General features: G+C 35.0%; 1 protein-coding gene across 9 annotated transcripts in view; it reads right to left on the reverse strand.

The window, feature by feature from the left end:
* The window catches only part of CDIN1 (CDAN1 interacting nuclease 1), a 180,382-nt gene that overhangs the window by 111,773 nt on the left and 51,946 nt on the right, over nucleotides 1-16,663 (reverse strand). For 6 of the 9 annotated variants that reach the window (XR_012764593.1, XM_075426923.1, XM_075426917.1 and 3 more), the window contains exons 6-10: nucleotides 15,364-15,443; nucleotides 14,961-15,010; nucleotides 12,062-12,129; nucleotides 6,895-6,960; nucleotides 3,821-3,926 (exon numbers count right to left, since the gene is read on the reverse strand). Coding sequence is in view for 8 of the 9 variants with exons in the window: in XM_075426923.1 (XP_075283038.1) it covers nucleotides 3,821-3,926; nucleotides 6,895-6,960; nucleotides 12,062-12,129; nucleotides 14,961-15,010; nucleotides 15,364-15,443 (370 nt within the window). In the remaining variant the exon portion in view is untranslated. Of the gene's footprint in view, nucleotides 1-787; nucleotides 1,481-2,084; nucleotides 2,704-3,820; nucleotides 3,927-6,894; nucleotides 6,961-12,061; nucleotides 12,130-14,960; nucleotides 15,011-15,363; nucleotides 15,444-16,663 lie in introns of those variants that run through there. The other 3 variants (XM_075426919.1, XM_075426922.1, XM_075426924.1) reach the window with 3 other exon arrangements.

Raw genomic sequence — 16,663 nt, forward strand, 5'->3', positions numbered from 1 at the left:
AATTACTATTTGAACCGTGTGTTGCTGATCTCTATATGTCCCTTAGGAAACAGCAGTCACACCTATCAGCTGCGACTAACAGACTTTTACAGCCAGGACTCCAATTTTTAATTTAAGTTAGAAAAAAATACAAAATTAGACACTATGGGGAAAAAAAGAAACAGCAGCATTCATTTAAGCCCTAAAATAATTTACAACACATTCTCAGGCCCCGTTTTGAAGCGCAATCTGTGTTACTTCCTGTTCATGCTCTCCAAATTACCTTTGGTCACACAGACTATTCAACAGATTTTATCCTTGTGGTTACAAGAAATACACTAATATAGGCCAGTGAACAATGAAAAGTGTGATATCTACTACACATCCACAGAGCAATTATATTTTGCACATGCTGTTGTCTTGTTTACCCAGTGGCAGTGAAAGCTATAGCCTGCTCAGTGGATGCCACCACTTTGAAGGAACAAACATATTGAGGGAAGAGATTCTGTAAGTACATGAATCATTTTATACTGTTTGTTCCCTACATAAACCAGCTTTTTTCTAAAACATCACACTGCAAAGTCAGTCTAGGAACATGTAAGACCAAATTTGCCTTTTCCTGTCTCTTTATTGTTGAAAAATCTCAATATCTAAACACCATTTTAAATTACAACTGTGCAAACCCATTGACAAGGTACACTTTGTACATTTTTAATGTGAAGCTTAATTTGAAGATGAAGTTGCAGTGCAGCACTGCAACTGAAAATTGCTTAACAATACCATTGATGTATGAGCCATAAAAAACCTTGCTAAGCTGTCCCTGCAGAACTCGGAGTAATAAAAAGGTGTTCTTTTGCACTGAGGTGAACAGACATGGTTGACTGCATCTAGGGAGCTGTTCTGTTAAATGAGAAAGTGCCATTTCTTTCCTGTCAGTACAGACCAATTTAAGACACTCACAGATTTAGTTAGCACAGAGTACTGGATTTAATGAAATACAAACATAACAGCAAACAAACCACAGCTATGTTCAAAGCTTTCAGTCAGATTGTGTGCAGAATTAAACTTACATCTGTGACAGATGTAGGGGGAAAAAACCTAGAAACTTTTAGAGTGTCACTCCTACTTTTCAGAGAAACAATAAAAAAGCTGAATGGAAAAGATCTAAAACTCATCCTCATTCCTCTCAAAGTATCTAGACATGTATCTCTATCCACATCTAACAGGCTACATTACAGGTTTTCTCTCCAATTTCATGTTGGCTTTAAGTTCAACCAACAGATCAGGTTTACAAAACTCTGAACCATCACCTAAGCCTCACGATATCTCTATTGTGATCTGGTGCTTCTTCTCCAGATGACTCCTCCTTCAAGAGGAAAGAAGACACACAGGTGCAGTGAATTGACTGGGAAGCTGGTTCTCACCTGAGAGATCCTTGCACAGGCTGATTAAATCGTACAAAATTGATTCACCGTTTGTGCAGCGACATCTGTGTCTTTTCCTATAAATAGTTTCAGAGAGCAATGAAAGTTAACTTGCTAACCTACACGCAACCTAATCTGTCAACAAGTGTTCATTAACCTAACTGTTGTATTAGAAGAAGCTGCAGTAACTCAGAATTCATTTCGGAAGATGCTGTGATACTGTTAGTTTGGCCAAGCAGTAATAACATTAAAACTAAGAGGATTTGTTTTTTACAAAAACTCTACAGAAATCTGCCGAACGTCCATAGTTAACCTATCACTAAATTCTGGATATAGGGAGTAACAAATCCCACTAAGAAGATTTCTAGTTTCCTTTATATGAACGTAGTCATTACATTTAAGAATCAATGATTTTTGTAGTTGTTCTCAGTATGAACAGCTATAATAGAAGATTCGGAAAAATCTCAAAACTACTTCCAGAACAGTCTTATTGATCCACATGTCAATTCAGTCTAGCTTATGCAACATTAAATGTACTTGACTAACAGCTCAGTGAGATACTATTCCATTTTTGAAGTTACAATACAAATTAGTACACAGTAAAATTAAAATGAAGTTAGCTATGTCTTGGTTTTCTGATAAAAGCGTAAGAGACGTCTTTTGGAAATGTCAGATTCGAATGGTACACACTATTCTCAAATGTTTTACACATTTTACAGCTCAAAACAAAACTTGGATAGTCATTTTGTTCAGCACAAAACAAAGACAGAAACTCCAACTTTGCAATGGCAATTTTACTGCAAACAACAAGTGGATCAGTGCCTTCACTCTACTTGTCTACCTTCACCACATCTCAACTTAGTGAATATCTTTATGTCCATGTTATCTACCTAAAATTCACTTCTTGGGACTGTTTTTCTCCGATACCATCACAGTTCTCTTCAAACGCATCCCTTCTCCTCAGAAAATGTTCCAACCAGTACATCTAATGGCCTCCTCCCAGCCTGAGCTGCTCCATCTCCTCTTTACACTGATGTGCAAGTTCAGCACCTTTTGCATCCGTATCTTTCCTGCCATTTGCACAACTTGCCTAGATATTGTATGTACACAACTTTCTTTCCAAGTCTAGTTTATATATTTGACAAATTATTTTCTACAACTTTCCTGTAGTATAGTGTCTTCAACCAACAACTGACAGTCTTTCTGAGGTTGCCATTACCTCAATTCAAGTTTTCCAAGTCACTGCATTCTGGGATTGTCAAATAAGAGCAGGTCCTTCTCACGTCAATCAAGAATGTTGCTGCAGAGCACAATTACGAACTCGGATGATGTTATTCTCAAGATTTGGTTTCTCTTTCTCTGCTGCCTCATAATCTGCTTTTAAGGTATTTCCCAAGCTAAGGCTAGCTATTTTCACCTTGGCATTTCTCATTTTCAGCTGAAATATTAATGGTCACCAGACTGGCCTCTGATGTTGGCACATGCTGTCTACTTGTTGCATGTTCACAGATTTGTGCCATCTTCTCCACTATCCTCAGATTTCACTGATCTTCTGTTGTGAACACTGAGCAGACTTCTTCTTTTATGCTGTTAAAAATCCTTTATTAAAACTTTCATTTACCTCACTTACTCATGACCTTGCTTAGGGTTCCACCACATACAAAAATTGAATTGAAGATGAAGTATCTTGTTTAGGAATTTTTTTGGAAGAAAAATCCTCCAGTGAGGAGGCTTCTAGTACCATAGAAAGACATATAAATATATACTAGAATGACCTTTAAAAGGATAAACTATTTTAACCATATTTAAAAGATCAGATCTTCATAACAATACCAAAAACTTGCTCAAAAATTCTGCCCAGCATAATTCATTTCCCTCCTTATGTTCCTACAGATACTTAACTACATTTTTCAGCTTGAAGATTGCTATTACTAAAACATAGATGGCATACAAAAAAAAATTATTAAAAAAAACCCAGTGAAACAGTATTGTCCTAGATACAATGACAATGAGCAATGAAGTTCTTTATACACAAAGCCCACTTGATTTGTGAAGATTTTATAACAAAATTGGCACCTTGCAGGCATTACAAACCATTACAGCAAAATCTTTTTTCAAAGTCAGGTACCAAAATAATTGACATATAACTTCTATACCAAAGTAACTTAATTCTGTCATCTAGTAATACTGTAAAATTATCATATATATCTGTTGCATGGTAACAATTATGATGCAAATTTTTCACAAATATTTCAGCATTCCAATTTGACATACCAATTAATGACATTCAAAACGCCAGATTAGTAACATGTATTTTGTTCACATGGCTTAATACAAAAGTCACTAGTGTTTTTTTCAGTACCTTCTTTTAAAAATGTAGTCCTATTTATCTATGAGGAAAAGTACCAGAAATGTACCTGTTCCAGTAGCTCCAAAACTGGTCCTGCAAGTAGGCTTGGTGGCTACTTTCATCACCGAATGAGGCTTTGCTTTCAATCCAGTGAATTATGTGTCCTTCAACAGCTAGGGTGACAGCAGAAAATAAAGTGAACCCTGAAAATCAAACTCAACAGCCTGAAAGAATGTGTTTATGAATATCCTATTTATCCCCCAATCTACCACATAATTCATACTTGCTACAGGGTTACATATTTGTAAAAATATCTTTCAAATATGCACATAGCACTTTTTTTTTTAAAAAAAGTACCATAAAATATTTTAATGCCTAATTATATCAAATTCAGTTTAATTACACCCTGTTATATGTATTTGCCTTTTATTCTAACACAAAGAGAATGTAAAGAAAAAGAGACTAGACTAAAGTGCTATTGCATCCTACTTTCACTCTCTACTTTGCTGGAAAGGAGTTGTCAGGTAAAGAATTCAAAACTTCTGGTGAGTAACAAGAACAGTTAAGCTAAGCTGATAAAACCAGCAACTTCTCACCAATCCAGACTGGAAGGTGTGAGAACGGCAAGAAAGTTTATCATAGATATATATCTGTTTCCTTACTTTTGCAACATCACTAATGCTTCACCAGAAAAGTTAGGAATAAGGTTTATGTGAAAAAAACATGGTTTTGAATTTGTTTCTTTCAGTCTTGTGGGATTTGCATTGGTTCATGTCTTTCCTCATTTCTTGCAGGAATGAACTGCTAATATTAATAAAATTATCTTTTTTTGCTAAAAGTTCTCTCTGAAGTTTACAACCTAATTTTGCAGGAGAAATCATGAGAATCACGCTAAAAAAATCACTGTTTCTCCAAAAAAGTAATGTGGGGTATCATTATTGAGGTCTTTAAAAACACTTCCTTTATTTCAAATTCCCTATGATAACTACAGCCATGGTATCTTAGCCTACCCAGAAACACAGTACAGAAGATTAGAACAGGCTATGGCAGCACACAATTGACCATAGACTGTAAAATTACTCGGGAAATCTGGGGAAATAATTCATGAATTCACCACAGAATCACAGAATCACAGAATAGAAGGGGTTGGAAGGGACCTCTGTGGGTCATCTAGTCCAACCCCCCTGCCGAAGCAGGGTCACCTACAAGCAGGCTGCACAGGACCTTGTCCAGGCGGGTCTTGAGTATCTCCAGAGAAGGAGACTCCACAACCTCCCTGGGCAGCCTGTTCCAGTGCTCCGTCACCCTCAGAGGGACACCACACTAAGCTCTGTATGCCACCACTACCCTGCCAGCAGTAACCAAGTTGACCTGTGTAGGCCCATACCACTACAACCTCACCCCCACCCCCACCACCTTTAGATCCCAGAAGATAAAACAGCTGAGGCATAAACTGTGTAGTCAGTTGAGAAGCAATTTCTAAGAAACATTTGTCTTTCCTAGCAATGTTTTTAGTCATGAAGAAAAGAATGTAACGACTGCCATACATTAGTTCAAATTGGACAACAGGTGGAAAATTATTTCCTGTCATTCTCAAGTGACCGAAATAATTTGAAGAAAGTAATGCTCTATCACTATTTGGATTTTTAGAGACAAATCCATGCAAACAAAGTAATGGCTATTTTTAACCTCCTTTCTAATAGGGTAATATGACAAACCCAAGAATTCTTTTGGGTGTTTCCCAGTTTCCCTTCTCAAACACTAAAAAAATTAGCTCCATCTAGTTGCTTTTCTAGTTTCCATTTAATCAACCTCCTCAATAGCTGGGATACAATCTTTTCTATTTCAAATGTAAAACTGAATATCTTAATACTAAGCATGTATTGTGTGTACTGTAGTCCACACTGTCAGGGAATCTTCTCCATGTATATAACACAAATAAGAGACATGAAAGTGAAGAAGTTATTTCAAAACTCTCAAAGCATGGCTTGACAAGAGTGAACTGTAGATCATTAGGATGCCAAATCTGTTTCAAACATGGACTGGTTCAGTTACAAAGGTATTTTCTATTTTGTACATACAATCTCTTATTAACATCACTACCATTTTTCCTTTTTTGCAAACATGATTCCATTAAGCTAAGGGAAGTCTTTAAAAAATTTTCAGATGATTCCCATACACCTAGTTGTTTATCTACTGGATAACAGACTATTGTGCTGAAAGACGGTATCTCAAGCATTTACAAGCAGCGAGACATTTTGCAGTACACACTCAATTCCTTATACCAGTGTACAAATCGGTTATCTCAGTAAGGATTTCAACTGTCGTCAATATGAAGAACAAAAATCTAGTCACATATATGACTTTCACACAGTGCTTTCAGCCTTCTTATTTTCTCTGACAGACACAACAGTAGGCATCTGCAGACAGGTGCTGCATTCTATGGAGGCAAAGCAGCAGTCTTTCACCAAGAAAGTCAATTTACAAAAGGTGATTAATAATCCTTCACAGCTGGACAACATGGATGTCTTTTCTTCCATGGCCCAGCCACTAGGTCATCTGATTACCTTCTTACATGGCCTCAAGACCAGAAAACGTAGATGAACTTTGACATGACCTTTATACCTACATTTATTGCTTCTTGCTATGCAGGCTTTTAAGAAACAATAGAGAATTGCAGAGTTGTATTTAGATGCAAAGTGACGACAAAACAATAACTGCACAATGACAAACCTATACGCAAGGACCTATAGGTGTAATGGTAATACTCGTAAGACTGCTTTGAACTGATTGGGGCTAGAAGTTTAAGACAATCATAGGTATTTCAGAGTTCAGTTTATAAAGACAGTGGACAAAGCAGGTTAAGAGGGAGTAGGGATTTGGGGGTTCTCACTGTTGCTTACTTTTTCTTTTTTTCTTTTTGTGATGAGAGAAAACTATGAAGAGACCACAGAGGAAACACTGGGTAATACTACTTATGATCAAACCTCTCTGACCCAAAGTGGAAGTTCTTAAAATTCTTGGGTAACTACTGAAAAAAGAGACTAATTCATAGCATATTATAAAATACTTAAGTAGCTTTAGTGCTTTAGTATGAACATTTCTACTCAAAATAATAAAAAAATGTTTTAAAAGACTTACCTACTGGCACTTCTAAAATAAAGTCTGGTGTTTTGTCATAACCCTTTGCACGAAGCTGATCTTCAGCTATACACAGAGAATAAGAACTATTGTTCATAAAACTACTCTATTAAGTAGACAGCAGTATAATTAAGTTTATTTTAAATAAGAGTGCAAGAATTACTAATGCAGTCATACACATCTTTCTTATGCATGCAATGCTGTGTCAGATTAAATGAACCTTCGTAGAAAACCTGAAGCACAGATATAAAAATGCTTCTTTGTCATCCCTGCATTTTTATGTCTTCATTATAAACATCATTAATTCAAGCTGTCATACAGTATTTTATAACCCCCAAATATTCAAAATAAAGAGGTATATTCGCTGATTGAAAGAAGAGTCTCCCCACATTAGGAAGCTGTTAAGATTAATCCCACCAACACCACAAATGTAGATATACTGTAGCCGCCTTCCTGGTTTTATTTTAATGTTAGCATAAGGTTGTTAAAGAAAGAACATGAAAATCCTTCTCTTCAGAAACCGATTAGAGAAGGTGAGAATCCACAATTTTAGTTTCTCTTGCATCCTGCATTCTATAATTTTTTTCCAATTTTAGAATATACAAAGATTTAGAATTCTGTTAACATTAACTATACAACTCTAGTGCTTACAAATATTAGAGCTGGATATTTAAAGAAACAATAATAATGAGTGAGCAAGATAAAATCACAAAAGACAAAAGATGCTTCCTTTAAAAAAAAGAAAAGCTAAAGCAAGCCCTTAATATTTTCTAAACTATTGTCCTTGATTTCCAATACCATTAGATTGGTATTTCTAAAACACCATTTCTCCATTAGAATTTGGAGTGACCTGGTCATTCAATTCCAGGCATGGCTTTCTGTCTTCACCCAAGCTCAACTAATGGCACTACCTAGTAACAAGTAAGGCTGTGTAGCCCCTTAACACCTACTGGGCTGTTGACATTGTCATGCATCCCATTCGCCTTTCTACATCACCTTTGATTAAAATTAATGGTCCATTCTCACTGTTGGGTAGCTTATTTCCAATCCATTTATCAGGTTAGGACAGTAGTTTCATGGCCAGTGTTCAGAACTTGGTTTTAGAATACTTTGTGCATATCCTGAAAGGTCAGCAGTTTGAGTCCAAGTAACAATTTAATGACAAGAAAAACATACGCTCTTAGAAATAAAAATATTTTAAAAGTGCCTGAAACAAATTTCTCTCCTCTTTCTCACTGAAGAATATAACTCTGAACTATTTTTTTCTATATAGAGAACAAATACTGAAAGTGGGACAGGAGTAGTTTTGGAGAGTTGTACATTCACTAAAGTGTAAACTGCAATAGCTGTTTATTCTTTTTGATAGCTGCAATATTTCTATTGAAATTTGAGAGTATTTCTTCACTGTAAGCATACTATATTGTAAATACAAGTCTTTGCAATGCAACACTTCATTATATCACCCAATCAGCTTTTAAACTTTTCTAGGATTTGGAGACAGATTTGGTTGCTGGCTATGTTTTCAAAGAATGTCAGGTATATGGATGAAAGATGTTTAGATTAACAAGGTTCTAATTTAACAGAACCTATCAATATTTTTATGCTGTAACATAAGAATGAATTCATGTTCTAAGTAATTTCTTAATCTTGATAAAAATAAAGAATAATCTAGTATTATCCAACTCTAAATGTAATCTGCTCTTCATTGTTTAAAACAATCTAGAAAAGAAAACACGATGCCCCAGATGAAATTGTCATCATTTAAGAACACACAAATGGCAACAGAAAGTTCAGTCTTTTCAATCACATCTAACAAATGCTATCACAAATTCAGTATCACAAATTCAGGGAAATGTACCTTAAAAACTCCACTGAAACTCAGGACAGGTGTAAAAACATTTCCTGATGGGTCAGCTTGGCAGGTCTCTGTACTGGAGTTTGCATCAGCATTGCTTTTAATATCCTCCAGCACACTCTTTTTTCAAGGATGCCCGATTACTTTTAAACTCATTTGACACTAACACGTGGCTTGAAAAAGAACGCGTTTTTTGTTTTAAATTCGTTTCTGAATGTTTTCACTTGGTTTCTCCTAACATTTTGTACTATGAGAAACATTGGAAAATATGTTAAAAAACACTTATTATTGATGTGAGTTGTCTATCATGCACAGGAGCATAATTACATACTACTCTTTCTTCACGTATTTTGAAGCTTTATAACTTTGGAGGGGAAAAAAAAAGAAAAATAATTACAGAAACTCCCCTCAATTATCATAGACTTTTTTCTAAAACCAAAACCCCGCCAAAAGAAAAGAAGTTCTAGCTTTTCAGCTTAGGTATGGTTCACATTGGTCCAGAAGCTACAGAGGTAGCATTCTGCACCTTTAAACGTCTTTTAGCTCTTGCATGGATGAAGAGAAAATTTAGCAACTGCTTGAAAGGCAGCCCACAGCAGCTTTGACAGCTACATTTATGGATCCTCAGATTTGAAATTACATTGAAACAGCCCTAATAAGCAGTTATTCTACATATTCCCCTTTAATTTATATTTCCAGCAAAACTGGAGCTTCGTCTTTTCCAGAACTTCACACTTAATCATAGCCATTTAACACATCACTGTTCTTATACTAGCCCCTGGATATAACAAAGAAACCAAATGTTCTTCTATTGGTGCATGAACGAGCAGCAACTGCCCATTTAAGATTTCAGCCGAAAACACCAATCTGATTTCATGATTTGTATACAAGCTACTACTGAGGGACATCACAGTGGGAACCAAAGGAGGTTAAGGTTCCAGACAAAGTTCAGAAACATACCTTCTCACCATAGCTAAAAGCTTTCCCAATATATTCATGGCAAAGACATGAAAAAATGAAGATCCTACAAAGAACCTAGAAATTCCTGGCATATCCATCTAGCAAGCGAAGCTGTTAGCCTGTTTTGAGAGAATGCTTCCATTGATTGCTTTAATCTCAGGTGAAGTGATAAAGACTTGAAAGCTGTGGTTTTGGTGAAGAGAGGATGTGGCATATGATGTGCTTCTCATGAACACTGGATTACTAAAATGCAAAGTGAATCTGAAGGTGTTACTTCCGATCTGTAGGCTTTGAAAGTGAACTGCTCTAGAAATGGACAAATTATGTCCTGGAACTGAAAAGCTGTTTCATGGTCCAAGTCTACACTGGGACTATTAATATTAAGTGTCCTTTGTGCTTTCTTCTCCTGTAATAGACTCTGTTGCCCACACGAACACAGCCAATACAAAAAACTTACTATTCTTGAAGAATAGTACACTGGAATAGTACACTAGTGTGGAAATTGAAAAAATACTGTTTCTTCAATGTGTTAAGAGGATTTTAAGTGCAAGTTTAATTGTGAATTAATAGAATTGTGAGTACAGCAATGTAAGTCATAAATCACCTTCAACACCAGAACGCAGTCTTACTCATAGCCTAACAAAGCCTGAATTTGTTGACTTATAGGAAATACTGTAATCTCTTTGGTTTTCCTGAGGTTTTCTACACATAGTTTTGGAACTAATTTTTCAGAAAATAGAGATTTTATTGAAAGAGGTTCAGTAGGGTTCATCTTCCTGATACTTAGGAAAAGCTTTTTTTTTGTTTTTTTAAAAAATAAAATCACACCTAGAACCTTAGAGACACGTGCAATGCACAGAAATAATACAGCCACTTAACATAACCTAAATCATGACCAAACAATACTTCAGTATACATACAACAATAAATTAATATCTCTCATTTATATCTTTATGTTCTAATGAGTTAACCCATTCTAGATATTTTGATTTGACAGCACAAATTTCTTACAGCTTATTTCTAAGGACAAAATTGATGCTCATCCAAGGTCATGAGACTTTAAAATTTAAATCTGATTTGTGTACTACACAAGGTTGTGTAAGCCAAATACAATGATAATCGTTGGGTTGAGGATCCATTAGTGAGTTATCTAGTCCATTTCCTTGTATCATGACAGGACTGACTTCATTACCAGCATTGATGGATAAGTGTCAAGTCTAGCCTTGAATTTTTTATTGAAGATGATTCCATAACCTTCCCTGGCAGCTTGTTTTATACTTATTGTTCCTAGAACTGTTGAGTATTTTAACTCAGCATAATCTCTGCAACTACAGCTTAAGCCTATTACCTGTATCTCTGCTCTTATAGCCAAGTAGGAAAACGTACCTCCTCAAATTTTCATAGTGTCTTTTGCAACTTTGTATGGAATAGTTATTCCTGTCTTTTTTTCATTCTTCTCTAAAATCAAAGAGCACACAAACTCTGCTCCTTAATCAAATGGACAAATCTCTTAAAAACCTTTATACTCTTTCTAATTCCTTAAATTTGTTTAAGGTTTCCAGAATCTTAAACTGAATCTAGCTTTAGGAGAGATCATAGTTTCTGATAAAACCAGCAAAATTTCCTGATCACACAAACTTTGTACAACACTCAAACATTAACAAAAGACAGTATTTCACTTTGTTATTGTTTCATCACATAAGGAATCCAAGATTTAAGAAGTCATTGTTATGTTTATTACCACTATAAGAGAAATTATGCTTTAAACACTAATTGTTGTTTTAATGGCACTCATATACAAGAAACGTAGTACAGCCTAAAAGAAAAAAATGAAAATAACTTCCTAATTAATCCTTAAAATAACTTTAAATATAGGGATTGTGAAAAGAGTGCTTGCAGCAGCTGGGAGGCAAGGGGAAAAAAATCAGCAGAAACTGCGCAGAAAGCTAAATGAATGAATCCTCTAGCAGTTCTCTAATACATAAAGCATTTTGAAGCTAATATTTCTTATGCTTCCTCCTAAGTCTCATAAGGCCTAGATTATGGCTAATATCTCATGACACCAAAAGTAATACTGCAGCAGATATTAAAGTATTTTTTTCAGCTACTTATTCTATAAAATATTAATTGCAAGCCTGTGTATGTGCTGTATATATAGGGTATTAGGTAACTGAGTTCCTGCTCAGTTCTAAATCAATAAAATATAACATGTACAGCATCAATCATTTTTTACTCTTCCTTTACTACCTAATACAAAGAGTGTTAAGGCGTTTTTTTTTTTTTCCTAAGTAAACAGTGACATGAAATCTTTGAAGTTAAGGATGCACTGGCTAGCTTCTACTGCATTCCTACCTATGAAAGAGAGATTTTTTTCCAAAAGCATTTCTCGCAGCAAGACTTCATGCTCATGCCCAATAGCGCTGATAGCTTTAGGTTAAGAAATGGAAGATTACTTTGGAAAAGAACCAATTTCAGAAAAACATCATAGGTAAAGTAAATTATGATAAAATTTATTTGCCTTCATCTACATTTTAGAACTGATCGGTGATTTGAACTTTAAGTTTTGAAATTTCTTACATGGATTTTCAGAGGCAATTAGCACTTTGTGAAAATCAGACTACTGTATCAACAGCATACATTTTACAAAATTAAGACCCATTAGATCATATTTATTCAGTATAAATACGGGTAATATTTCTATTTTTGCTTTATTCCCTCACGCAAATTTAAAAGAAACTGTGAGCTTCAAACATATCATTAAATAGCTTTAAAGTTGCTCTCTACTGACTAGTGTATCAATTCTCTAATTCAACAAAGAATGAAATAAACTGTTTTTCATTATATTCTGAAATTTATAGGCAGTACATCCATCTGAAACACCTTACTGTAACAAAACATCCTTTTAACTGATTTTTCAGAAGCATGAACAAATATCAAGGAAGGATGAAATAATATTTTATGGTGATGTCCTTTTCGCTTAACTGACAGCCTGTTGATCCAATGTGCTGTTCTTAGCAATACGTAAAAAAGTCACCACATCAAATATTTTTAATATATCCCCCTAGAGGTCAAAGTTCTGTTCTGGAAGCTTTTAAGAAGAATCTTATGGAACATCATGATGAAGGATCTTACATTAAAAGCAGTCAAGTTGCTAATTCTGTTTAGAATAACTTGCAAAAACTTAAACTACAGATCCCCTTACCACTACAGTTAATTACTTAATTTATATCAACACTTTATGCTGAACAGCAAAAAACCTAATTGTATGGAATCATTTGATATATACATAGAGTCTTCATCAATTGAAACTATACATTATGTTAAACTCTACTACCAGTTACAGAACAAAAAGAGCAAATGAAGAACAGCAAAAATATAAGAAAAATACTGCAAACACAATTTATAATGCACCATAAGCAGAAACACTTAGACTTAGTCTATAATAATACCTGTTATTGATGTATGACAATGACCATGGGGCAAAACTTGTAAATAACCTCACAAGCCATTTTCTGCTCATGCAATCTAGCAGCCTAGTTTCCCGTAAGCATCTGAACTATTACTGAAAAATAGCCTCTTGGCATTTACAAAGAGGTTGACTTCATACTTTAGTCCATGCATATACAATTAGATAGTTATATCTAAAATCAATATGCAATCCTTCAGAAGACATTATGCTTTTAAAACCTTAACTTTAAATTGATTTTTAACTATTTTATGCACCTCAAAATTAACATCTAATTCAGCAACATACTGGAAGATAATGCACTTGCACAGCTTAGTATTAAACTTTTCTGTACAAAAATGAAATTGAAAAACTCTTTATTCTTATTGATGTCACTGTGTATTCAACAACTTCACTTGAACCAGAATCTTAGGAGGATAGAAAAGACGTTTTTAGACTGCAGGCAAGTTACTCTTAAAAACTGTTCACAATTCTACACATTTGTAATTAACACTTTTAAACATGACACTCTCAAAAAAACTATAGCCACATTGTTCATCAACTACATATTAATCTTAAAATTCTGGATATGAAAATTAGTGATCAACAACCTTTTAAAACATGTATTTTATTAGATTAATCCACTTTCAGACAGCTGTGGTTAATGTTGAAGATAGTCTCAATGAATACTTAAAATTATGATTAAAACCACAAAACACAAATACAGTTAGAACTATCCTGCTGCTGTTAAAGTTAATGGGAGCAGGGCTGAGTCTGTAGTAGACAGCAGGCAAGTACTTGTAGTGGAAAGAACATGTTTTTAAGGGATGAACACCACATGTATCACAACTACAAGAAGTGTTGCTTTTCATGCATAACTAAACATCACTGTGGCTCTCCTATCCCGCGCACAGTGAAATCAGGATCTTCCTCTAAATTCCATGCAGAGATTTATGCAAGGACTTGGGAGGGAATTGCCTTGTTAGCCTGCTCAGTGATAGCAGGCCATGATTTTGAAATTGTTCCTTTGATAGCTGAGTGAAACAGAAGAGCTACTCATTCAGGACTTTATTAAGAGATTTGAGGTTGCAGCGATCATTCCTAACAGATTATAATCTTAGTCTGGAATACTCAGTACTGTGTGGAATTCCCTCAGTATTCTCACTAATACTGAGAATCTCTAATTAACCATTTCAACACTTCCAAAAAAAAAAAAAAATCCCTTAAAATTCAAGCTACATAGGCTTTTTTCCACAGCTAGCCTCATTTCCTTTAAGAAGAGGACAAAGTAAAAGAACTGCACTGAAATGTCAGATATGAGGTTAAAAATACTAATGGGTCAATGACACCTGAATTGTACTTGAAAACATTCCAATTAAAACTCATAACAAAGCTATGCTATAATGTTGAACACCATCTATGAAACTTACTCATTTAATCACAGAATAGTTGAGATTGGAAGATATCTCCAGAGATCATCTCGTCCAACTCCACCGCTCAAAGCATGGCCAACTAGTCTTAATAGAAAACCAGACATGCATTTCAACTAATCAAAACCAAAGAGGTTCAATCAGGCATATGAACGTGTAGTCACCAAACTGACAACTTCCCGTGGTCCATCTGATTTTTGTTGAGCAGTGTAAAAGAAAGCTCTGCAGTGACTCTCTAGCTGATTGAATATAAAACAGAAGAGTATGAAATGTGTTTTGTGAAGCAGAACTTTATGTCAGGATAAAGCTAGACACATCTCTTCCACACAGTCTAAGCTCGTCAACTGTGCACCTAAAATTTTATGGGAAAGGATACTGTTTGATGCAGTCCACCAGTGGTCCATAACAACAGTCATTCACAGTACACTGCAGACAAATAAGAGAAGTAGTATAGTGATGGGCAACTACAAAACCATTATAGTTAAACAGTATCTTAAAAACGGTAATTACTTTTCTCCAAAAAGGCTATCAGATGCTGTTCAGATTTAATCACAGAAAACAAAACCTGCATGCTTTTATTCACTATAAAAGCAAGCTATTAAAAAGTGAAATGCTCCCCTCACAAATATTGCATTGCCATTTATGGTGCACCCTGACCTCACTGATAGTTTACGATGACAGTAATTAAATGAGGTTTAAAATCTTTTACTCTGCTAGGCAGATAACAGCATTGCCACAGGAAAAAAAAAAAAAAGAAAAGAGAAAACTGTGATTAATACCTGATAGACTTGATTTGCTAGAACTCCATCTGGAATCTGAGAAGGGTCCCGTAGCATACTATTTATAAGAGTTTTGGAGGCTAGAGAAATAAAGAATAAAAAAAATACAGAAAAACCCTGTTAGCTCAGTTATCCACTTGGCAGGAAGAGAAATATACTTTTGAAAGGAAAACACTGATGATGTTGACAATTTTGAAAATTATCCAACCAGCAACTACAAACCTATAAATCTGTAGTTACTTACCCATTCTGATATGATTAACTCTAACAGTCTTGAAATACCAAAGCATTTTATTAGCACAGGGTGAAAACAGGCCCTTGTTTACTTATTCAGTTTCACCAGACAGTTTGTGCTTCGGAAGCATCATGCAGCTGCTAAGGAAACTGGTCAGTATAAAGAAAATGTAACTCAAAATAATCTCCGTGATTCTGTGAAAGAAGATACGTAAAAATTCAAAACAGCCTTTAAAAACAATGGTTAAGCTCAACAATCCTAAACGCTTTATAGACTTAATGATTTAAATTTAGTAGATGTCAAATTTATCTATTTATTTAGTGTCGACACATTTATTTAACTGTATTTAAAAGCTGGCAAAAAGGCTTTCTGTTCTATTTTCAAACATATAAATCTAAGACACAAAAGAAATCAGAAGTGAATTTAGGACTATTTACCAGTCTTTTATTCACTGATATTGACACTATAATGAAAAAAATAACACAAATCATGGAGATGCCTTTAGTTTGTTTTCAAATATAGTCCTTGCAAGCACTGGCATTCTGTTTTCTCTCCAGATGCTTAATCTGGATAGTTGCATATACCAGTTAAATCACTAATAGTAGTGGAAAGACTTTATTCTTGAAAAATGCCTTCTAAAAACATCAAGCATTTCATTTTACAGTTTCTCAGAGAAGAAACAACACTGCTGTGCAAGCACAAACTGCCTCCTCCCTGGGAACAACTGCTGATAGAGCTCAGCTGCTGGTATATTTATACCACTAAATCCTTAAGTGTAGACCAGGCTTGAGAAGAGCAAGGTTCCCAGTTTTGCCAAAGATTTCCTCTGTGACTTCAGACAAAGTCCTTTAACCTGTGTGTGCTTCAGTTGTGTAAATAAAGTGAAAAAAACACTCCTATCCTAGCCTTCATCTGTTTTGCTGAAGCCAAAGCTTTGTCACACTCTTCAGTGACTGTATCAAAAGCCTCGGAGGACACTGTGAAAAGAATTCCTGGAACCTGTGAAATGAAGGGCTCTGCCATGTAAGCAGCAATGCTACTGCTACTATACTGCATGTGTGTAAA

Source organism: Opisthocomus hoazin, chromosome 7, assembly GCF_030867145.1.
Source record: "Opisthocomus hoazin isolate bOpiHoa1 chromosome 7, bOpiHoa1.hap1, whole genome shotgun sequence".
In the NCBI taxonomy this organism is placed as follows: domain Eukaryota; kingdom Metazoa; phylum Chordata; class Aves; order Opisthocomiformes; family Opisthocomidae; genus Opisthocomus; species Opisthocomus hoazin.